The sequence below is a fragment of the Triplophysa dalaica genome, chromosome 8 (genome assembly GCF_015846415.1).
Source record: "Triplophysa dalaica isolate WHDGS20190420 chromosome 8, ASM1584641v1, whole genome shotgun sequence".
NCBI classification, from domain to species: Eukaryota; Metazoa; Chordata; class Actinopteri; order Cypriniformes; family Nemacheilidae; genus Triplophysa; species Triplophysa dalaica.
This window is the reverse complement of record NC_079549.1, coordinates 10748589-10772649: the sequence shown is the minus strand read 5'-3', so window position 1 is coordinate 10772649 and position 24061 is coordinate 10748589. Positions and strand designations below refer to the sequence as shown.

The 24061-nt window shown below is 38.0% G+C and overlaps 4 protein-coding genes across 6 annotated transcripts; 1 reads left to right on the top strand and 3 right to left on the bottom strand.

Annotated features, from left to right (window-relative positions):
• Positions 1–50: 50 nt before the first annotated feature.
• LOC130427489 (uncharacterized) lies at positions 51–2810 on the bottom strand. The gene is made up of 2 exons (XM_056755005.1): positions 2600–2810; positions 51–2187 (listed from the first exon to the last, which is right to left on the bottom strand). Exons 1-2 carry the CDS (start codon positions 2775–2777, stop codon positions 845–847), a joined length of 1521 nt encoding a protein of 506 aa, XP_056610983.1. The 5' UTR covers positions 2778–2810; the 3' UTR covers positions 51–844.
• A 127-nt stretch (positions 2811–2937) lies between these two features.
• On the top strand, positions 2938–4377 carry sap18 (Sin3A-associated protein). The gene is made up of 4 exons (XM_056755006.1): positions 2938–3099; positions 3469–3578; positions 3661–3783; positions 3870–4377. Exons 1-4 carry the CDS (start codon positions 3028–3030, stop codon positions 4024–4026), a joined length of 462 nt encoding a protein of 153 aa, XP_056610984.1. The 5' UTR covers positions 2938–3027; the 3' UTR covers positions 4027–4377.
• Positions 4378–6159: 1782 nt separating this feature from the next.
• ska3 (spindle and kinetochore associated complex subunit 3) lies at positions 6160–10194 on the bottom strand. Of its 3 annotated transcripts, none has more exons than XM_056755344.1 (10): positions 10097–10194; positions 9645–9780; positions 9418–9479; positions 9173–9344; positions 8604–9054; positions 8405–8472; positions 8075–8262; positions 7469–7654; positions 7180–7368; positions 6160–6319 (listed from the first exon to the last, which is right to left on the bottom strand). In XM_056755344.1, the coding sequence occupies exons 2-10, from the start codon at positions 9751–9753 to the stop codon at positions 6296–6298; spliced, it is 1449 nt and encodes a 482-aa protein (XP_056611322.1). In that variant the 5' UTR covers positions 9754–9780; positions 10097–10194; the 3' UTR covers positions 6160–6295. The 3 variants fall into 3 exon arrangements, with proteins under 3 accessions (XP_056611322.1, XP_056611323.1, XP_056611324.1); XM_056755345.1 differs by having other exon boundaries at positions 10089–10121; XM_056755346.1 differs by lacking the exon at positions 10097–10194 and adding an exon at positions 9958–9978.
• A 4836-nt stretch (positions 10195–15030) lies between these two features.
• On the bottom strand, positions 15031–22404 carry hcn5 (hyperpolarization activated cyclic nucleotide-gated potassium channel 5). The gene is made up of 10 exons (XM_056755311.1): positions 21903–22404; positions 19883–20069; positions 19097–19201; positions 18869–19006; positions 18508–18669; positions 18270–18363; positions 18039–18166; positions 17825–17971; positions 17076–17313; positions 15031–16678 (listed from the first exon to the last, which is right to left on the bottom strand). The coding sequence occupies exons 1-10, from the start codon at positions 22082–22084 to the stop codon at positions 16509–16511; spliced, it is 1551 nt and encodes a 516-aa protein (XP_056611289.1). The 5' UTR covers positions 22085–22404; the 3' UTR covers positions 15031–16508.
• Positions 22405–24061: the final 1657 nt, after the last annotated feature.

Here is a 24061-nt window from a genome sequence, read left to right as displayed (position 1 = left end):
TTACACAACAAGATGCTACATTAGTTCATAGTCACATAGGCCAACTTTGCACATAGAACACATGAAAACATGTGGAACAAATGAAGTCAAATTTATCATTGTTGTCAAAAATCCTAACATAGATCAACGCAACAAAAATCTAGGTGAAAGCTGGGCATACCATACTGAAATCTTAAGTGCACTTGGTGAACATCGGGCTCCTGTAATGTCAAGGGTCTATATAATCCCAAATGTTATGGGTTTTGATTGAAAACAACAACAGCAACAACAACAAAAATAAAATCAAACAACAGTGCAAATAACTTATAATGGTGATACTTACAATAAATGGTTGTAACAAAGACAACAGACTGAACAAAGGATTTTAATGCAAAAATATAGTGTATCTATTCAGAAGCAAAAATGTAATAAGGATCACATTGGGAAAGGCACTGGGAACTAGGAACAGCCAATATACGAATCTTGCTGTCTCTGGCTCAAACACTTTGTTTATTGACTTGTATATGTCAAAATCTCACATCTCAGACTCTACTCTCAAAAATACCACATTTCACTTTAAGCTATGAATGGAATATTCTATATCACACCAAAGCATTAACAAAGCAAAGACTAAGGAATTTCCTTATGTAACAACACCAGAGAGTTACACGTTCTAGTAAATGGTCCAGTAAACCGTGCCTGATAAAATGTTTGGTATAAACTGGTCCTTAGGTTCCAAAACACAATTTTCTTAGAAATGTTTAATCCCCTTTTTAACAACAGAGTCCTACAAAATAAAGCATTTTGTTAAAAAAGGGAAAAATAAAGGTGCATTTTGCAAATGTAGTGCGGTGAATATAACAGATTACTCCAGAGGAACAGCGGAAATGCACAGGTTATTTAAGGCACAGGCAACCTGCACTATCTTATCGAAAGTGCTCACATTGGAAGTGCGATCTATGACCGTGAAGGGACTCTCCACTGGTCCGGTCAACATACAATATCTTCTCTTGACCATCTTTATGACCTGCTCTACATGCCTATGAACATTCAGCTTGTCTAAATATGTACCCGCCACCGAGCAAGCTTCTGCATCCAGTATGCTCTGGCTGCTTGTACTTGTGATTTTGAGTTCGGCTTTTCGGGCATTCACCAAGTCGCTGATGTCAAAGTCACGCTCAGCAAGCACGACATCACCTGGCAGAAGTTTACAGAGGAGGCCACAGCTCTCCACTAGATTTTTGTCACTCACATGACCCGGTGATCCGCCCGAAACAAACGTGACCACACCTTGCGGAGCAACACCTATCACATACTTCAGCTCATTAACAAGAGCTGACTGGGTGGGCACGGTGAATGCCGTGGAAGCGACCTGCTGATTCACATCCTCTTTTTCCAGAGACACCCTAAAGCAGTCGATAATCACTGCACAGTCTGGGTAAGTGGAACGTAACGCTGTCGGGAGGTTTTTTCTGAGCTCCACTCTAGACGGCCAAAAAACAGCAGTGGGTACCAGGGTGGTGAACATTATGCTAATGATCCGATGGACTGTCCTGGTCACTGTTGCTACCGTTATCCCAAAACGATAGGCCAAGTCTTGGTTTCTAAGATCAAGCCTAAGTCGCATTAGTGTCAAGAGTAGCTGCTGGAACTTTGAAAGTTTTCCATTTTTGTCTCCTTTCATATGTGGCACGAGAAGCAACATAACCGTCTCAAACACGAAATAGTTCGGCAGTCCTGTATAGAACCGAACCTTTTCTGGATCATTTCTGAAAGACGCCTCGTTGAGAGACATCTTCTCCACTGATTCCCTCAGCTCCATATTCTCTTTCCTAAGAGCTTCAAGGCTGAACTGGTAGTCAGGGGACTTCATGGGGACGTTTTTTACTGGCTTTTCAGCTTGGCTAATACTTGTCAGTGAGATGTCTTCATCACTGTCCATTTCATCATTATCGTCTTTATCTTCATTACAACTGCTAAGCGAAGAGGAAACATTCTCTGGCTCTTCATGACTGTGGATCTGGACGTTGTCTTCCACGAAACGCCCTTGTCCTTGTAGGAACAGCAAAGCATTGGCTGCCTCCACTTGTGCTTCTTGTTTATCATAAAGTTCACATGCACTTGCTTCCTTCATATTTGGGGACAGTGGTGCTGATATAAACACTGATGGTACATAGTCTGGAGATCTAGGATTCTTCACTTGTTTTCCTATAAATTAAATAGAATTGACCATTTATATAATATAAAAAGTTAAGACAATACATTTAGGCTATTACAATAAGGTTTGTATTTACTATGATAGACTTCCACAGACAAGAAAACATACAGTAACTTATACTGCAACGGTTTGTTTATCTAATACCCTAAGTTTATCACCATGGCAACGCTGACACGATGTCCGTTATATGGAGGTGTAACAAACATAAAAGCTAACTCATTACACCAAACTTCCTAAAAATTGTAATTACTTTTCGCAATAACCTCACACATTTTAAGTTGTCATTAGCTTCTCGGGTTTCATAACATAATTTGCCTATAGCTTGACACGTGCTCAAGTTACTGCATAGCATAACAATTACTTAACAAAATTAATGAATAGCGCCATTCTGTTTAAATATACCTGAAATGAAGTGTGTGCTGCAGAGTCTACTGCCCTCGTTTGGCATCCATCCTTTACGGTTCACAGCAGCAATCCACCGCTGCTTCCTCTCCGGGTCCCGTGGAAACCTGTAGAAGGATAATGTGGTGCCAGGGGTCCTCCTGTTCCTACAACCGGCCACCACACATGTGTGAACCATATTCAGGCCACTAAATGCGTGGACCTGCCAGCTTTTCTTCGCCAGTGATATTTACAACCACAATCTGACTCCCAAAATGGAGTCGTGGTAGAGTGGGCGGTGGTATTTTACGTCATCCCTTCAAAGGCTGGCTGTGGTTGGTGCTTCCAGTCACCGCTGCTGTGATATCATCTCTGTGTGCCGCGTTCTTTCATTTACGGTCTGCAAGGAGCGCACATCGTCGTTTGCTTTTCAAAATAATAACATCAAAATGGCTGTGGAATCGAGAGTAACACAGGAGGAAATCAAGAAAGAACCAGAGAAGCCAGTGGACAGGGAAAAGGTTTGTTTTACGTGGTTTGTTTGACCAAGGCACCAATCGTTATGCACGAACGCCGAGAGTTAGCATGCTAAGCTAATTCTCTATACGAAAACCCTAAAGTTCTAAAGAGAAACAACTTTCGATCGATACCTTTTGTTTTGTGTTTATACTGAAAGCAAGTATTTCATTTTTGAACATTAGTTCTGTATATCTATTTCGTAATGCGAGATTTGCCGTTTGACTTCAAATAAGTTATTCAAAAATGTTAACTGTAACGTTAATTGCTTTGGTGAAAACTGTATTGTTTAAGTAAAGATTACACTTGCATTGATGTTGAGCATGTTTTAAAAAGGCTGTCCTTAATCTCTGCATGTGGGTGTTGTCCTGCAGACATGTCCCCTTCTTTTGAGAGTGTTCACCACCAACAACGGCAGACATCATCGTATGGACGAGTTTGCCCGGGGAAATGTGCCATCTAGCGAGCTTCAGATTTACACCTGGTACGTGTACTGTTATATTTACGGTCTCTTTAAAATTAGGAAACCGTAAAAAAACGAATCCCCTACCACATTTTTTTAACAGGATGGATGCTACCTTGAAAGAACTGACAAGTCTGGTGAAAGAAGTCTATCCGGAGGCGCGAAAGAAAGGCACACATTTTGGGTTTGCCATTGTTTATCCAGACCCTAAACGACAAATCTACAGGTAAACGAAGACAGATGATTCTGGGCTTTCTGTGTTGGTCAGCACATATCTTGTGAATCTAATACAATCCTGCCAATATGTTGTAGGGTCAAAGAGATTGGCAATACAGTTTCGGGTCGCAAAGGTGCTGATGATTCCATGACGCTTCAGTCTCAACGTTTTCAAATAGGAGATTACCTGGATATCGCCATTACTCCACCTAACCGTGCTCCTCCACTCCAAGGACGTATGAGACCCTACTGAGAGCGATTGTCCTTCATTTAAACAAGCAGATCGTGTTCACTTGTCAGGGGTGCTGAATGTTCCTACTGGAGATCTACATTCCTGCATGGTTTAGTTTGAGCCTGTAATTTTAGTTGACCAAACATCTTGCAAAACTTCTTTAAATGTTTGTAAAGTTAAAACTAGACTCTGCAGGAAGATACATGTCTAGCAGCTAGATCGAGTACCCTTGTGAGTGAATATTGGGTTTTGGAAGTTGTGTAGATATATTGTTTTCCATATATTTTATGTTCATTATGGGGTTTTATACGAGATCTACCTTTTTAGATTTAGACTTGTTGCGATAACCTTCATTAAACATGATTTTCTCCAGTATCGTGTCTGTGTCTGAATCTCTTTTAAGTGCAACAAAAAGTCAACAGGTCACCAAAAAAACGGACATGTTGGCACTTAAGTGCTCTTCGAGTTTAGTCCGCTTATTGTAGGTTTTCTTTTCATACTTCCTAGGATACACAAATGAGGCATAACAATGGAAGCACAAAAAGTCAAAACCATAATGGATATAGAGTGCCCTCCACTATTATTGGCACCCTTGCTAAATATTAACAAAGGCTGTAAAACTAAATCTGCATTTTCTCTTTTAAATCATATATTTAAAAAGAAATATTCCAACATTTCATTAAAGTAAAACAATTTGAAGTGGGAATACAACATTTTGAAAATAAAAAGTTTCTCTTTTACACCCTGGTAACAATTATTGGCAAAATAAGTAAAATGTCTTCCTAGCAAAATTTATTGATATTTACATTTTCTTAGCACACCAAGGTGACAAGAAACATGATGTGGTCCAGTCATGACTTCTTGTTGCATAGGTAAATAAATATTAGTAACACTAACCCCCCTAATCATTTATCACAATGGATAAAACCAAATAATATAGTTCTAATGTGCAATATAGTTCTGTCGAGCTACATAAAATATAAAACGGCTTTGAGCAAATAGTTAAGACACTAGAAATTCAAATTTCCAACATCATGTCAATAATCAAGATGTTTAATTGACTGGAGATGTGGACAATATGCTTGAAACGGGATGTATGTCTATTTTGTCTCAATCCACAGGGAGGATAAAAGTTTGAGTGGCAAAAACTCTTTAAAGAGCACAGATGGAAAATTGCAGTAATCAGTAGATTTTAGGGACAGAAAGCATTTATTAAAAATAAAGGAAAACTGCACCTCCATCACCACATGTTGTTGGGGACACTGTTCAAGAAACAAATCTGCTCTCATGCAAAAACAACTCCACCATATTTATCTGCCATACTGGAACTTCAACAAGGATCAGGTTCTTTGGCCATATGAAATAAAAACAATTTTTGGGTATCAATAACACAAGTTTGGTGCACACAGGTATTAAAAAAAAGTGTCCCATGTCCACAGTTAAATATGTCGCTTGATCTTTATTATTGTGGATCTACTTTTATACCAGAGGTCCTGGACATCTTTATCAGATGCATGGCATCATATTTGATAACAAATAGCAACAAATAAAAAAATCAAACCTGACTTGCTCTGCAAGAAATATTATAATGGCTCACTGTATAAAAAATACACACAATATAAAAAATGTGTCACTGACCGCAAAATCGAGATCCTGCTATAGCCATCCCAGTTCCCTGATCTGAACGGTATAGACAATAAGTAGAATGAACTGAAGATAAGAGAGCACAAACATTTGAAGGATCTTAAAAGATTCTGTATGAAGGAATGGACTGGGATAACTTGCTGTGTATTCTAAAACCTTGTCAGACAAAAGAAAATAGTCAAGAGCTGTTTTTCATGCAAATGGAGGTTGCAAAATGTTTTGAATGCAAGGATGCCAATAATTGTGACAAGGGTTTATTAGAGAATTATTTTTTCATAATGTGATATTCCCCCCACTTCAAATTATTTTACTTTAATGAAATGTTTGAATATTGTAGATTTTTTTTAAATAAAAGATCAAAAGGAGAAACAATGCAAATTAATTCTTACAGCCTTCTTTGCTCATATTTACCAAGGGTGCAAATGGTGGCACTGTATTGTTCGGATCTTAGATAAGTTTGCTAGTACATTCACTCCAATGCATCAAGTTTGTAAAACCATCCAAATTACATAACTTTTTTAATATTTATATTTTATTTTAGTTTCTTTACAACATTGTCCTAAAAGTGTTCATATTAACATGAAGTCGTCATCACCACTGCATCATTCTCTTCTGAATTCTGCAGCCTGGATCCAGTAATGGGCATTTAAGACTTGCACTGAGTCACAAGCTGAACAGAAAAAACAATCACATCAGACAAACCATCGATTTTCATCCATCCTTTAGTATGTCAAACTCAGATATATATATATTAGGGTGACCATACGTCCTCTTTTTCCCGGACATGTCCTCTTTTCGCGACAAAAAAACTGTGTCCGGGCAGGATTTCTAAATTTCCTAAAATATCGGGGATTCGGGTTTTGCGTTCTACAGTCGACATTCATTGTATGCGTTTTATCATTTTTGCAAAGCAACACCGTCTTGCACGCCACCATTGGTCGGTAATGTACGTACGCACGCACACACGTACGTACGTATGTACGTACGTAAACAAAGTGCATCTCAATCCCTCAGCACCACGGCAACAACCTTTAGGGAGGGAAGCAGCTTGCTTGTCAGTGGGTGACACATGGCACCTGAATAGCGTTAACCTAAATGTAAATTCACATATGAATTACGATTAAAATTCCTGTGTTTTCGTCTCGGACGGGATCCTTTTGAAACAGAATGCATGACCTGTAAAGAATGGACTGCACATCTGCCTTGTTCAAAAAGGCTTTCCATGTTTCCGAGACATCGCAGAAATTTTCAAGCACTCGTACAAAGACTGAAGCAATTCTATATTCTATTGTTGAAGGCCAAAAGTTGAATATAAAGGATGTATTACTTTATGTATTGAAGTTCAGTAACAGTTTCATGGTTGTTAACGCATTTTTCAAGTATTTACACCCACCCAGATCCTTCCCCCCGCTGTGGGTGTCCATCTCCCTCCTGCCCCCACTGACTGTCCTCTTTTTTGAAAGCTGAAATATGGTCATCCTAATATATGTATATATATATATATATATCAGATAAATATTTGTTACTCACTTTTAAGATATCTTGCGTCACTGAGCTTATATCAGGCATCTCTGGTGTGCAAGGGTCTGCAGGGAACTTCATTCTGACTTTTGGAGTGCCAAGACACCAATCCTGGTTGAGGCAATCTTCAGGCATGGGGAGAGGGCTTTGCTTTAAGTCCTTTGTCATCCCAGGAAGACTTTCACCTGAAGTACCTTTCTGTTCAGGGTTGAGGGAAGGGAGAAATTGTATTGGAATCTATGAAACAATTTACCACATCAGTGTATTTAGTTATGATTATTGCCTCATGACTGCTTACAAAAGCAAGTGAACTCCCAAAAAGAGAGTGCAGAGTTGGCATATCAGGTAATGGCTCCTCATAACTTTGAATTTTTGGCATCTCTGGAGGGTCACATGATAAAGATCTTGCATTTGATGGATCTGGGAGGTTAAAGCTGGTTGCCTGTGAACCCCTGTGCGGGTAACTTTCTTCCTGTCTGCCATCCTGCAATACAATGATGCCTGGAATTATTAGACACGACTTGAGAAAGAACTAAATTATCAACTTGACCAGACTTAGTCAAAAGCGTGTACACAAATACTCACGGTTTACTGTTATTATAAATGTTTAAAAATAATAGTAAAATAACACTATGATTATGAATTATGCTATGACAAAAAATGCCAAATAAACTCTAAATACCATCCCAGATTAAAGCTCTGCACAATACTGGCTGTTAACTAACCTCATAGAGCTGTCTTCTAGCGTGCTTACATTTGTAATAAAATTACTACATTGCCCCTATATGTGTAGTTACATTTGATTGGGATTGTGTGCGGTCATAGTCTATTCATAAAAGTAATAAAAGTCAAGTCGCTTGTAGCACCTATCTGACAAAAAGGTTTGAGTTCAGGAATGTATTACCTTTTTTAGGAGCTTGCTGACGAAAGGTGTTTCAAATGCAGGGAACTCTGGGGTTGAAGGGCAATTTTGACGAGGAGGAGAAGCAAGGTTATTCAGTCCATCTATTTCTGGAGAGGAAGGAACCCGGCGTTTCTTAATCTTAAATCCTGGGGTGCAAAACACAGGAGGCTCTGGGGATTCCAAACTCACTAAAAATTTTGAACAGAAAATATGTGAATTAAATGGAGAAACAAAAGAAAACATTTTCGTTATCGGTTGCATGTTGCTTAATTGGAATCAATACAAATCAACAGAAAAACAAAAGGAAACGGCAAAAAACTTTGACAACACCTGTGTTAGATACAGACGACAGACTGGAGAAGAAGTGAGAGGGTTTGTGAGCGTTCTCTGTTGTTTCACTGTCAAAGAAAACACACACAATACAGTCCTCCATATATCTACATAAACAACTAACACTGTATATTGCTGCTGTCCTTCTAAAACTCCACATTTCGTGATTTTTATTTCTTATCATGTGATTATCGCATACCTGTTTTTCTTAGGTGGCTTCTTGTTAAACAAATCCATGGTAAAATCATTGTTCCAGCACATGGTGTACTCAGAGATACCAAAGTCCTCTAACCGTGGGGTAGGAGCATCCTCTTCCATACGCAGTGAGCACTTTGGTGTTTTTGGCTGTGGTGGCTGCATGTTCATGACAAACGGTGGTGGTGAGAGAGCCACAGCTGGCACTGGAGCATCATCGTGGGATGGCTCAGCTACATTGAAAACTCTTTGAAGCTGTATTGCAGACAGACCAAAATCTGAGAGCTTTGGGGTCCGCTGTTGCTCAACAAAAGGTGATGACATCTTATCGGGTGTCTTTGATTGTTGAGTGTCTTCATAATCCCTGTGTCCCATCTCCTTATCTTTTTGTATCTCATGAGTATTTTCCAGCTCGCTTTCTTCCTGCTCCTCTACCTCTTTTGTGCTTTTCATCACTAGAACAGGGAACAAAATGAGAATTAAAATAAATAAATAGAAAATTGAGAAATGAAACAAATGGAAAACAGAATCAACACTTGAAAATTAACCTTCTCAGATATGATAAACATTCACCTGTGTTCTCCTGTCTTGATTTTCGTGGTTCGTAGCCATATTTCTCATAATGTTTCTTTAACCTGTCAATGTCTTCTGTGGTCCTCTGCTTTAACACCAAGCATCTTCGGATGAAGGTCCTCAGTTCAGTACTTCCTGCATCTTGTCCGGCAACCTGATCCTGAACTTGCCGCTGCAACAATTTAATAAACAACATTACTTTAAGTGTAACTATTAAAATGGATCATACATTAATGCAAACATACCTTCAGTTGTCTGACTTCAGAATGTAACTGATAAAGTGCTTGAGCCCCATTCTCCGTATCTTCTGCATATGATCACAAACACCAGTGAACAGGGCTGTATAACAGTAATATTCTAACTCATCCTATATAGCAACTAAAATCCCATTTAGACCACTAAACTGATTTAAACATAAACAGGAGGTTGCTGTAATGATCTTTTAATTAACTTCAACATGTTGCCTGTTTACCATCGTCCTCTTTCAGGTTTTGACTCGCATGCAGAAGATCCTTGCTCTCAGTCTCCAGATACACTGTCAGTTTACGCAGCTTCGCGAAGAAACGCTCTGAAGCATTCATACTGAATGTAACTCCGAAAATTACAGCCTGAAAGAGGATGAAGTCACAAATATACATTCATTTAACAATTTACCTGCCGCTATAAAGAAACAACTGTAACGTTAGCTATTCTAGACTAAACACTGCGGAGTGAAGTAACGTTGTACAATAACACATAATGACCATAACAAAACACTAAAGAGCGCTAGAGATACTACTTCGCACATTTTCAGTTAAAAACACTTCGAGATGTATAACAACAACAGATTTAAAAACTCCGCACAATATGATTAACGTAACTAATGAAGTGCAGTTTAATATAGCAAATTGTAAGAAAATTGAACATAAATATGAACCTCCTCACACTTTCAAATTTGGCGGAACATCCGGGTTCCTCTTGTTAGGTTTTGAGCAGAGCTGAACCCCATGAGGCTCATTATTGACACCTAGTGGTTGTTTGCGGCAACGGGCGCCGAATGGAAAATGTATTTCCCTCTTATGTTTTTCTAGTACGTGTTTATCATTTTTAGGGGTCAAGTCTAGAAAACTTTGTCATTTTGGAAATGTTACCTTTGAATGACTTTGAATGTATTTTAGTGTGTGTACGCATATGAAGTTGTAAAATGTACACTTCCTTGTTTTATTGGCCCCTTAGATGTCAAATGTTTGTCCTGCTAATGTTTTATTCACTGCTAAACAGGTTCAGAAATCAACGAATAAGCACCACAAGTATCTCAGTAAGAGTTAATAAAAACATAAATTATTAAAACTATTAAAAATGCACGTTGTTTACTTAAAATTCAAATTGAGACACTGTGACTGTCCAGCTCCAGTAGGACAGTCCTCATAGTTGAGTTGACTGTACTTTGGGAAGAGGCCATTAACAAACCATTTGAATGAAAGAATCTCCAAGGAACGTTGGCTGCAGGGGCTTTGTTTCCAATTCCACTACAAGGCTGCTTAAGAAAGAGGGGATCATAGGACCTGCCCAACGGACGGTTGTCAAAGAACATGCCATTGTTGCTGAGATGAGCAGCTATACTGGCTGTGGTTGAAACGGAGTGACCATGTAATAAAATTGTGTTGTGTGTTGAATTGTTATGCCATACGGGATAACACTGAGCTTGCATTAACAGAGCCAGTGGGGCTACACTGCAAAAAATGACTTTCTTACTGAGTTTTTTTTCTTGTTTTCCAGTAAAAATGTCTACAAATTCTTGAATCAAGAAGCATTTTCTCCATGAGCAAAATGTCCTTAGAAAATAGGTCTTGTTTAAAGCACAAATTCACTGACATTTCATATTTTTTGACTAAAAACAAGCAAAATAAATCTGCCATTGGGGTAAAAAAAATAATCTGGAATTAAGGTTTACCTTTTTCTTAGTCACTAAATTCAAGATTCTTTTTCTTACCCCATTAGCAGATTTTTTTTCCTTTTTTTAAGAACAAATTCACTGGGGGCACTGAGCTTGCATTTACGGTGCAAGTGGGGCTAAAACAGCCTTAGCCAACGGGTTGGGGTGTATAGTTGTGTTGATTTTGGTAATTTGTTGTAATGGTATGCCATATGGGAACTGAGTGCACATTAACGGTGCGGGTCGCCGTGTTCTACTAGTTAGAGAGTCGGACTTGTGACCAAAAGGCTGCCCAATGCTTCTGGTCTACATGTGTTCACTACTTGCAGTGCGTGAGTTCACTACTCACTGGACGGGTTAAATGCAGAGGTCACCAAAGCTGACAAATAGGTCACTCTCAGAGGACTGGTCCAATGGAGGATTATCAAGAATTGGCCAGTGGTGCAGAAAGAAGAAGCCAACGGCTGTGGTTTAGGCAGATGGACACAGCATGAGATGCCGGATGACATTGTAACAGTCCCACACACACACACACAGGTCTGATCAACCGTCGGTGGACCTTATTTGGCTGAGGGTGTCTTGCGATAAAGGGCCGAAACACCCAATGATGCTAATGTGCACAACTGATGATGTGTCGCATTGATGGGAACCACATAAAGGGCATTATCAGCAGCACCTCAACAAAAGGCATCTTTCCCCCAGGATAATGGATGTGATGAAAGTGGGACACACAACTCATGAGATGTCTCTCTGATAATGGCATGCTATGTATTTTTATAATAATTTATTTCCCGAACACAGAGGATGCCTACGAACCCAGTGAAACCTCAGACCTCCTTTCCTCTATTCATATTCTTGACTGCTTCCCTGTCATGCATAAGGCGTGGGAATGTCCTATTGGGCAATTCACCTGTGCTGAAATAATGGGATTATAACACCTAGTCCTAATAAGTGAATCTGAAATCAAATCCCTTTATTGTCACTCAAGTGCGACAGGTGAAAAACTTGATTTCAGTTGCGACCCAACATGTCAGTATTTCTTTCAAAAACAAAAAAAGGCAGTTAATTGATAGGCTTGTACATTTTCTGTGTTAGGTGGTGAAACCAATGTAAAAAATTTATAGTTATTAAAAAACATGTTTATGAATTTGGCAGCACAGGCAAAAGTCAATTGTGACAGACGTCCAGGTATGTTAGACTGTGTTCTTTTGTGTTGTGCACAGCTGCGCGCAATGTTTCTATACTTTAGCCACTGAGGATAGTGGGGGTCTCAAGTCCCTGGCACTGTTATTTTAGGGGTCGCGACCTGAAAAGTTTGGGATCCTCTGAGTTAGAGAATGATGCAGGTTTATTGGTGATAAACAGAGATACAGAGGAAGACAACACAACACAAAAGTTTTCTATACCTATAAACATGTGACAGTATGTTTGACCAAATACTATGTCTGACGCTATTATGCGTCCCTGAACTATTTTACTTCCCTGAAGTATGCAACTGTTAACTAAATATGAATCCTACATTTAATGTACTGCTAACCAAATAATGTAAACTTCCAAAAAACAACTAGTGTATTTTTTAGCTGCGGGGCTCAACGCTTTACGGATTTATCGACTGGCCCAGGCAGTGATTCAAATTTTTACTTGCTCTGCCAACATTTTCACTCGCCCTGCACATAAAAAAGTTGTTGTTATTGTTGTTTTTGACCCATCATGTCATCTTGTATTCTAATTAGCAGACTTCCGACACCAAAATTAGATACCATCTAATACCACAGCAAAAACTATTGACCAAACAAATATAACTGGCATTAAGTTGAAGTTGGGCGTTCGATATTCGTGAATGTAGATTAGATGGTTAGATTCAACTTTATTGTCATTACACATATACAAGTACAGTGTAACGAAATGTAGTTTAGGTCTAACCAGAAGTGCAATTAGCAAGTGCAGGATATACAGTGTGAATAAATACAGAATACAATATTAGGAAAATACTATACAATGGGCATGTACTATGAAAATATGACAATCGGTATGTACTATGAACAATATAAACAGAAGGCTATATACTGTGAACAATAATGTACAGGTGTTTATGAACAGATAACAATATAGACTATACAATAGTGCAAGTGCCTTGAGTGTGCATTAGTTACAGACATTAGCTATTAAAGTTACAGTGCAGGAGATGAGTTGATGCGGTTATTAAAGGTACGGTGCAGTACATGAGTTAATGCAGTTATTGAAGTTATAGTGCAATACATGAGTAGATGCAGTTATAAAGTTACAGTGCAGTAGATGAGTTAGTGCAGTTATTGAAGCTACAGTGCAGTAGATGCGTTAATGCGGTTATTAAGGTTACAGTGCAGTAGATGAGTTAGTGCAGATATTGAAGAATGTAGGGACCGTCTCTAAAGTTACATACTCATTAAAATACAAATTTTAAGCTCAATAGCATTTAAAGGGAATGACTTACAGCCACAAAACTAACTGTGCTGTGTTCATGTGTATGTCAACTATAATGCACACCATTTAGATGTTTTTTATTTATTATAATAAACCGTCAAATCAAATGCAAATATTCCTGTGTCTTGGACTCATATACAAAATATTTTTTTACAGTTCAATAGCATTCAAGGGAATGACTTACAGCCACCAAACTAACTGTACTGTGTCCACATGTGGGTCAACTATAATATATCTATATATCTATGTAGCAGTATTTGCATATGATTTGATAGTTAATTGTAATATTAATATAAAAAATCTAAAAGGTGTCCATTATACCTGACACACACATGCACCGTGAGTCATTTGAAGAGGGAAAAGTGGCACAACGCGGGCAGCTAGGGTTTTATTAAAATAACTGTACAAACATAATAATTGCTCATTGAAAATTTGCTGAATCATTTTAGAAACTTTTCTCTTTTTACTCTAAGTGTAAAATGTTCTTGAAAACACAGAGACTGTATATCTGAGTCCATAAAATTCCATGGTTAATTCTGTAAATGTTTATTTTGGAGGAGGGACCTTGGCAAGATTAAGAGCTCTCAAATAATGTTATTTTTCCTTGAAGGTCAACACTTGTTTGCTGAATGTGTAGCGTACATTAACTCAAGGACAGCCGTAAAAATGAAGTGGTGAAAATGGCTGTTATCAGACGTGTATTTACACTACCACAGGTGTATAAAATGAGCATCCAAAGCCAAGGTCATGTCAAACACTTCCAAACCATTCCAGGCGTGTGGGTAAGTCCATAACACTTCTCAAGTTTTTAGATCACATTCAAATAGTTTTAAAAAGTTTTGTTTCAAATTTGTCCAGCTCAAACTCATCTACTACTGAAATCATGGCACTCTTTGGAAAAGTTCTGGAACCTGTGGGCTTCATGCAGACAATGCGTGTTTTGGTTGAGGGAGTCTGTGCTTTTCTCACTGGTACTGCCTCAGCTGAGGACACAGACCAAATAAAAAAAAGTTTAGACCACATAGACAATGAGCTTGGTTCCTTTGGAGCAGGCTTGCTGAATGATCAGGAGGTCCACGGTCTAGAAGATGACCTGATCACAGTGTACAACCAGCTAGGAGCTGCCATTAGAGCCCAGCCACAGTTCGCAAAACAGGAGAAAGAGGTGTTTCTGAGCTATGTCCGAGAATATCACCTAGAGAGGCAACTGACGGCCCTCTATAATCGTATAATGGGGATATCCGCCCTGACAGATCAACCGACCTTATTGGAAGAACTCATCCAGAATCGTAAGCCTAAACGATGGGAAATGAAAGAGTTTTGTGTAAAGGTAAGAATGCATTTATAAAGAAATGTTCTGTAAAGAAGTAACAAAAAATACAATTCAAAACGATTTAATATGTTCCTGTAGTTCAGTTAAGAGCACATTTCAAGCAACTTTAAGTTCATGCACTCAGTTTGTATATGGAACATCTACATACAAGTTCAAAGCGTTTATTGTCTAATACACAGTTTCCTATACAATGAAATTCTTTGCATTCCACTGTGTGGACATTGAAAGATTAAAAATCGAGTAGAGAGAAACATAAAAATTACAAATATACAAACATTAAGTAATATAAATTAGTGCTTTAATACATTGTTAAGTGTGTTCAAAGGAATATACTGACAAAATAAAAGTCTTTATATTAATATATTATATTCTTCTGATAAAGGTCAAAGTAGAGAGATAAAGATTCCTGTTTATTTATTACATTGTAAAACATTTCCGAACCCATTAAATTTTCTAGTTTTATGTACATTATTTTACTACAGCCGAAAATTACTCAAAGTAATGCTTTTCTTCACTTATGGTGTGTTTATGAAACAGTTTCACTGAAATTGCAAAAAAAAATTGATTAAAAAGTGAAGTAATATCAAGCGATGTTAATCTAAGCGATGTGTGTTTTATGTCCCTCAGGTTAACTTTGTTTTAAGCACAGGTCTGGTTTGCCTTTTTGTAGAGGCCTATCTGATAGGCAGGGATCAGCCGCTCCTGATGAAAACCTGGTCAGATAAGATGAACGTCCTCTACAGAAAAATGAAGGCCATCAGAGGACGCTGCTCCGCATATTTCAAAGAACAGGCTGAGGAAGATATAAAAAGGCAGATCCTGGAGGTGCAGAGAAACGGAAACCCACCAGGGGAACAAGCATCACAAATCCTAAAAACGTTAGAGCAAAACTATGACTGGCTGCGTTGGGCCGTCATGGTGCATCCTTCTGTGGGCGATTGGACAGAAGTAGAATCAGAGGCCAAAGAAGCAGGTGAGGAGTTGAAACCAGAGACCTGCATACAGTCTGAAAACTTCTTTTCTGTAAGCTCAGAGGTGCTGCATTCCAATGTGGTGGCCTGCTACCGAGACATACCTTCCTCACTGGACAAAGCTCGCATTCACCAGCTGATCGTAGACCTGGAATGGAAGATCCCGAACCCTCCTCCTGAGATCTATGCCACTATTGAAGAAGACCCGAGAAAAGCTAGGCTTTATTTGGCCAATCGCATGCTGAGGAAGCTGCAGGAGGGACTTGGTGCAGGTGTGGCAATCTATGTGGTACCAGGTAAAATGGAGATGAGCTGTAATTTTCCTACCACATCGTACTACCTCTATGAGTACAGACACAGATTAGCCACTGGGACAGTTTGTGTGTTTGGGTAGGATATTTCTGGCACATCATGCATTGTGAAATTCTTAAGGCTATTATATACTGTTATGGTATGTTCATTGTTGCTATCAAAATTGGTTGATATGTTGTATTGCAATAAATAAATGATCTATCCTACATTACAGAATTTAAGATTTTTAGTCATCATCCTTTAACACACTGTATATGCAATAATACATGAATAGTTCAACCAATAAAAGTTAATCGTTCAGCTCCATATGTGTGTCACTGATGATATTTGAGCTATACTTCATTAAAATAACAGAAGGTCTTTATCCTGTTGAGGTGATTCCAGGTCCCTCTTAATCTCAGGATATTCCTGCAGAACACGACGAAAGCGGTCCACTGACAGGGAAAAGAGCTGACTGGCAGTCTGAGCTTGTACTGTAGCCAAATGCCTTTCTTTTGTTATGAGACACGACTCTGAAAAGGACAAAGGAATGCGTCATCTACAATGTGCAAATAGTTAGTTCACCCCCTAAAAAAATCTTTCATTGTTTATTCACTTTCATGTAACTAAAAACCTCTATAGCATGTTTTCACAAATACAAAATATTATATTTTGAGAAAGGTAACAAGGTGTTTTTGTGTCTTTACAATTGAAGTCAATGGGCATCAATGTTGTTTGGTTACCAACATTCTTCAAAATATCTTGTTTTCCAAAGTAGAAAGAAAGACAGTCATAAAGGTTTAGAATGAAACGAGGTTGAGAAAATGATGGAGCATTTAATATTAGAACTATGCTTTTAAGTATTTGACGAAAAGCATTCAACACAAAATCCTGTAAACAGTGTACATAAGTTTATAGTTTGAGACAAACCTCCAAAATAGTCTCCATCACACAGTTCCCTCTCGAAAAACTCATTCTTCTCAAGGACCTGCCCATGTTCAATAAAGAACATGCGGTCACCGGGAGTATTCTTAAGGATGATGATCTCGCCCTCCTGATAGACCTCATACTGAAGCTCCATTAGAATGTTATTAATGAAGTTTATATCACGGTTCTGGAAGATAGGAACTTTCCTCACGTAGGGCAAGCATATGGTCATCAGGATTTCCTTCAAAATAAATAAACCAAACCAGTAAACAGTCATTAAAGGTCCAGTGCGGAATATTTTTGAGGATCTATTGACAGAAATGCAATATAATGTACGTGTCTTCACGTAAAGACCTTACATAATGAAACGTTTTACCTTAGAATGAGCTATTTCTATCTACATACTTGCATGGAATTCACCATGTTTTATCTACAGGATCCCTAAACGAACAAACGGCTCTACAGCATTTCATAAATATGTTATCTCCTTTGGCAAAGAAGCGAAAACATCTTATTTTTGTGTCAGCCACTGTTATGCTTCTGAAGGGAGCAATTCGCAACCTCACCACTAGATGCTGCTAAATGTTATAAACTGGACCTTTAAGTGGTTGTTAAGATGCTGTTCCACTACACATAACATACGCAATCTAAGATTTTCTAAGCTAAGCAGGTGTCAGATGGGAATTCTTATTCTAAAGAGCGTTTCACTTTTTATCATGCTGTGTCTATTAAACAATAATAGTTAGCAGTACCTCTCTGAGAGATGAGGACACCCACTTCAGTACGTCTTTCTCATCGTACCATTTTCCTGCATAACGGGCCTGGAAGTAGTTGGTGATGCGCATACGCAGACCTTTGGGAAGTTTCATGAAAGTCATGTAATCTTCCAGATGATTCATCTGTGTAAATAAAAGCAAAGCTAAGAAAAAATGCACGTGCAAAAGTAGGGTTTATATTTTTTTTCACCTTGTTTTTATAAGCCCTTGATGTTATGTCCACATCAGACATCAAAGCAGCAGTGTTGGCGACCATAACAGTATACATAAGGGCACCGGATACAATGCTTGTCATGACGATCCACAGCTCAACGTCATCTAAAGTAAAGAAAAAAAGCTTTTAAAGATGCACTAATTGTGGAGTATGACGCTGTGTGGAAAATATACTGCTAAATCAGCTGATTAAAAGTATACTCCTTGCTTGTTGGTGTGTCAGAGGAACCATATGATATCGCAGTCATATGAGAGAGGGCTCGAAAGACTCCAAAAGAATACTTCTCCCCCACTGAAGCATTCTAAAAATGACACAAAACAAAGCATGTGATATTGAACTATTTGTTTTATACATTACAAACACAAAGCAGCTGTAGAATTTAATCTCAAACTGTAAAAGCACATACATCTAACATCGTATATGATTATGCGGATATGATGCACACCATTAGATTCTCTCTTCTAACCCAGCAGTCTGATGGAAACTCTTCAAGCATGGGTACGAAATACTGAATACAGCCATTCCAGTGGCACAGCAGGAAAATCATCATAAATAAAGACAAGATTCTCATGAATATCCTCATCACCTCCAGGTTAGCATTTGAAACCTATAAAGCAGAGATTCAGTATGAAAATCCTAATAATTGAAAGAAATATAGACAGATATGATGACTAGCTCTGGTTTATTTTTAGCAAGTGGTCAGCCAACACATTCACATCACTACAGTGTTATCAACAATGTGTTATCATGTTATGTGAGTTTTCTATTATTCAATTTTATGATCATTCAAAATATGTGTTACCTACTCTTTCTACCTCATTGAAAAACCTAACAAGCCGGGACACACGCAACAGGCGAACGAGACTGAGGATTCTCACGAACATCAAGATACGCATCATTTTGTTTGCTCTGGATGATGGAGAGTCACCATGGTACTGCAGGTCCTGCAATGACAAGTGAAAAAATGACAGATTTGTTTTCTCTTTGGAACGAGGTAGTTCAGTACAGCCGTTGTGTTGAACAATCCTCATTACCGCAATTAATAGTATGTATCCAACTGGGAATGCTGCCACCATGTCCGGTACGAACCAGCTCTTTAAATAATGTTGTCGAATTCTTTTTAAATCAAGAACGGCTCCCTGAGGAATACATAGAAATACTCATTTGAATTAGAGAATGGTAAAGTTCTTAAAAAAAAGTTACATTAGAGCAATGCTTCTCAAACTTTTTTGCTTAAGTACCCCTTTTTATGATTTTTTGACCAGACAGCAAGATTATGCATTAAAATACAGTGAAATCAGAGTCGGACAGTTATTATATCTGATGCCCCCAAGCAGGTTTATTGCTTATGAACATTTCTGTATGTAGCTTTACGCAACTATGTAAATCTCTTAAGTATTATGCATAACAATTAGAGGTAAATCAGTGTTTTTCAGTTCAGGAAAATCATTTTTTTTAACATTTAACCGCAACCTCTCCTAACTTGCATTATTATATCGCACCCAGACACTGCTCCTGATTCCCGGTCCGGGTCTCAAAAAATAACTCTTATAAATTGAAATGCGTTTTAAATGTGTTAATTAATTTTTTATGCATATTTATGTAGTCCTAATTTCATATAATAATACTATTATCATAATTTATTGACTTATTGATATTCATTATTTATAACAAAATTTCAGTTTCTCTCAGGTACCTCCTGCAGTACCCCTGGGGGTACGAGTACCCCCATTTGGGAACCACTGCATTAGAGAAAACGATCTAGTTTAATTAGTTGTTCAGTTAAGGTAAGGTGTCTTGTGTATAGGGTTTATCCTTACCTCGCTGTCCTCATCGATGATACCCATGCGAAAGTTAAGGCCTACGTCAATCAGAAACAGGGTGTCCGAGAAGACATTAAAGCCTTCCCATCCTACTCCACTGTTCCCATCTAGAAAGGCGATCTCCATTGGGATGCCAATTAGATTCAGAAATGTTATGGCCACCATACACATGATGTAGTAACTTCTGCAAAAATGAGGGCAGGACTAGTCATAATCTTTGCATGACATTTCATAACTACCATTTCCTCATATACTCTACAGTACTGTGAGTGTTTCAATGTGTACTAAATCACTGTGTTTTACTACGCTACAACTTGGTCTAGTTTAATGAACTGCACAACTGTTTATACAGTAAATACATTACTGTACTTTACTACACACATTCGCACGCATATGCACAGGCGCCCTTTAAAGGGCTCTTAGAAAGTGAGGACCGGCCAAAATGTCCTCACTTTACTCTCTTAGTCCTCACTCTGCTGGTCTAAAGGCCAAACTGGTCCCTTATAAAGATAGATGTACAAGTACACATACACACGCACACACACACACTACTGTACGGTACTTAATCACACTGGATGAAAAAAATGTGCTGTGCTGTACACATGTGCATTGCTAGGTACATTATTTGCATTTGGCAGATGCTTTTATCCAAAGCAACTTACATGGCATGATATATTATATGCTATACTGCACTGTACTGTTCACATGTATATAACTAAATAACTGTACTGTACTAAATCACACTACACTATGCTATGCTATGCACACACACACACATACACACACAGTATATACAATTATATACAATTCTGTACTGTACTAAATCATTCTACTAGATGATACGCTGTGCTGAACTGTGCAGTACACATGAATATAACTAAATTACTGTACTGTACTAAATCACACTATACATATGCTACGCTATTCTGTACTGTACTTTATTATACTGTAATGGACACTTGTATAACCAAAACACTGTACTATACTTAATCACACTATACTTTATGCTATGCTATACTGTACACATGTATATAACTGCATTACTGTGCTGCACTAAATCTCGCTATGCTATACTGTACTGTACTGTACTGTACTGTACTGTACTAAACTGAATAGTATTGCTGTAAACATGCATATAACCACAATGCTGCACTGTACTTAATCACACTTTACTATTTTGTACTGAATTGTAAATATGGATATAAGTACAATACTGTACATTAATAAAGCACACAATACTATACACCATGCTGTACTGTACTTCATTACACTGTTCCTTACTAAACCACACTACACTATGCTGTACAGAACACATATAAATAACCACATTACTTTACAGTGCTAAATCACACTATACTATGCTATACTGTGCTAAGAACATGCATAGAACATCAATTCTGCACTTTACTAAATCAAACTGTACTATATAATGCTATACTGTACTGGACTTAATCACAATACACAACACTGCTGTACTAAATCTCACTATACTATAGCATGCAAAACTGTACTGCACTGTGTTTAACTGTGTTGCACTGTAAACATGTATATAACTACAATACTGTACAGTTCTAAAGCACACAATACTATATACTATGTTGTACTGTACTATATTATACTGTCCTGTACACATGTACCAAAACACTGTACTGTACTAAATCAGAATATACTATACTGTACCGTATATCATATTCTATCTATAACTACTCCACAGTTATAAATCACACTGTACCATGCTATATTGTGCTAAACACATGTATAGAATGACAATACTGCAGTGTACTAAATCATGCTATACTATATAATGCTATACTGTACTGTACTTTACTAAGTCACAACACATTATTTGCTACATTGCTTGTATAGAATGACAATACTTCACTGTACTAAATCACACTACATTATGGTATACTATACTGTACTGAACTGTACAAACGTATAAACCTACTGCACTGTAATGACTTTACAACCACACACTACTGTTTAAAATCTCCAAGACAAGGTTAGGATACAGTACCTAAAAAGGCTGAAGGGATGGATGACAAAAATAGCCTCCTTTTTCTGTCGGATGCACTCCCTCTCCACAGCCACCTCGCTGCCGTAGATATAGAGTGAGCGCCTATTCAATTGCGGCAACAGCAAGTTTCTCCAGCCGCTCCATCCGTAGTGTCTGTGATTCTCAGGTGCGAGGCTCTCCATACCCAGGCCCTGACTAAGCACCGCAATTACCAAAGCGCCTTTAACATCTCTCACCGTGCTTCTCTGACAACTTTATTTCTGGACTTTCTTTTATGCTGACCATTTCATCCACGTTTCTTCTTATCCTCGCTCCCTCGTCCCCTCTCTCCTTCTCTCTTACGCACACACATGCATATTCGCAGAGTAATTTTCCATCACAGTTCTCTGGCACTGTTCAGAGCGGAGAAAGATATTCTGTTCCTTCCTCTCTGTCAAACGAACTATTGTCTCATCAACTATTCAGGATCTTTGCCTCATGCTCACATCAGCCAGGCTCATCTGGACTGTGAGACAGTCCTTTGACTCAAGGAGGTTTTGAATATCACAACTATTGTCATCTGAACTAGACAGATGGTTCTGATAGCACCGGACCCGGGCTAACAATGGGAGGGGATAGAGTTACTTACACTCATATTGTGTGATAGTGACCATGGATATGACAAAGAGATTCTTGTAAGGACAACCACAAGAATATACATGTCATTTTGAAATTACAGAAAAGAGAGAACACATTAGTATCTTTCTTCGGGTCTAATGCCAATTCAGAGGAATCAAGAGTGTGAGTAAAACACCAGTTGTATTTCTCAGGTATATCCAGAGAAACTCATTTGTGTCCCTCAAAAAGAGCAGTTTAGCATACATACTGTATGATAAGGCTTTCTAGGACTTCAGAAAAGTAAACAATGTATTGTATTGCTATTTTGCTGGCAGACATGTACATGAGTGTCACAATCAGGTGTTGAATTTCAAAGTGGCATTTCAGTAATGTAACAGGTAACTGATCTTAGATTCTCAGAAGGCAACAAACACCTCAACTATCATTCATTGTACAGTAGGTCTGCCTATTACATTTAACACGGTTAACAAGAGGATTACCAGATTCACTGATAGAATATGACTAGTTACTGCTTGATCAAAAATAATTTAAACATGTGAAGCCCTGTACAGTTAAAAATGTAATAATATAATATTTATGCATGCTTACATTAATTATTTACATTAAGCATAACAGAACTGAGTTGGTTCAATTTGTCTGTGTTGACAGTGCAGACTACAGTGTGATATAGATCTGATTACCTTTGACCCAATGGCTAAAGCCAAATCTCTGTCGTGCTGTGACATTGCTTAAATAAATATAGTTTTGATTATAATGAAATTGTGATGAAATCGTGAACTGTATTAAACACAAAGCGTTTATTCAAACAACAATCTGAATCTAAATGATCTAAGAAACTACAAAACTAGGAAACGATGTATACAATTATTACATAAATCACATAAATATTTTTAAGATTAAATATTAGATTATCTGCGATGGGTTGGCACTCCATCCAGGGTGTATCCTGCCTTGATGCCCGATGACTCCTGAGATAGGCGCAGGCTCCCCGTGACCCGAGGTAGTTCGGATAAGCGATAGAAAATGGATGGATGGATGGATATTAGATTATGATTAAAATAAGATTATGGTATATTACATATATGGTAAAGAGTTTACATGTTCTATGCATGTTCTTTAAAATAAGTCATACAAGGAATCATAACCGTCTTTTCTTAACAGAAAAAGAGGAGAGTATTTAAATCATGTTATCCACAGAATTGACTTGCCCATAAATAAAAAAATCTAATCCAGAGGGAATTAAAGGCATATGTGAGCCTTCTGGGCCGGCCTACAAATTGACGTCATGATTTAACAGCGCTATTTTTGTTGGGCTTCAGTTTGCTGAACTCAGCAGAAAAAAACAGAGAAAGGGCACTATGAACATTTGACACCACAATATTTTCTAGGTTTATAGAGCAAAAAGCTAAGAATAATTCAAACATAAAGAAGAGAGAGAGAGAGAGAGAGAGAGAGAGAGAGAAAGAGTAACATATAGGTATTTTCTTAGTGACTGCTAGCACCTGCTATTTAATGTTAGATATTATTTAGTATTAAACTAC

What these genes read in the sequence shown, in the direction of transcription:
- ska3 (XM_056755344.1), bottom strand. Translation starts at nt 9,753, where the DNA reads ATGAATGCTTCAGAGCGTTTCTTCGCGAAGCTGCGTAAACTGACAGTG. An exon ending in AAACCTGAAAGAGGACGATG is followed by an intron (nt 9,480 to 9,644) that starts GTAAACAGGCAA and finishes GATCATATGCAG; the next exon opens with AAGATACGGAGAATGGGGCT. An exon ending in TGACGCAAGATATCTTAAAA is followed by an intron (nt 6,320 to 7,179) that starts GTGAGTAACAAA and finishes TTTTCTGTTCAG; the next exon opens with CTTGTGACTCAGTGCAAGTC.
- LOC130427489 (XM_056755005.1), bottom strand. Translation starts at nt 2,777, where the DNA reads ATGGTTCACACATGTGTGGTGGCCGGTTGTAGGAACAGGAGGACCCCT. An exon ending in CAGCACACACTTCATTTCAG is followed by an intron (nt 2,188 to 2,599) that starts GTATATTTAAAC and finishes TTTAATTTATAG; the next exon opens with GAAAACAAGTGAAGAATCCT.
- hcn5 (XM_056755311.1), bottom strand. Translation starts at nt 22,084, where the DNA reads ATGGAGAGCCTCGCACCTGAGAATCACAGACACTACGGATGGAGCGGC. An exon ending in GATACATACTATTAATTGCG is followed by an intron (nt 19,007 to 19,096) that starts GTAATGAGGATT and finishes TTGTCATTGCAG; the next exon opens with GACCTGCAGTACCATGGTGA. An exon ending in TTCCTCTGACACACCAACAA is followed by an intron (nt 18,167 to 18,269) that starts GCAAGGAGTATA and finishes TCTTTACTTTAG; the next exon opens with ATGACGTTGAGCTGTGGATC.
- sap18 (XM_056755006.1), top strand. Translation starts at nt 3,028, where the DNA reads ATGGCTGTGGAATCGAGAGTAACACAGGAGGAAATCAAGAAAGAACCA. An exon ending in AGCCAGTGGACAGGGAAAAG is followed by an intron (nt 3,100 to 3,468) that starts GTTTGTTTTACG and finishes GTTGTCCTGCAG; the next exon opens with ACATGTCCCCTTCTTTTGAG. An exon ending in CCTAAACGACAAATCTACAG is followed by an intron (nt 3,784 to 3,869) that starts GTAAACGAAGAC and finishes AATATGTTGTAG; the next exon opens with GGTCAAAGAGATTGGCAATA.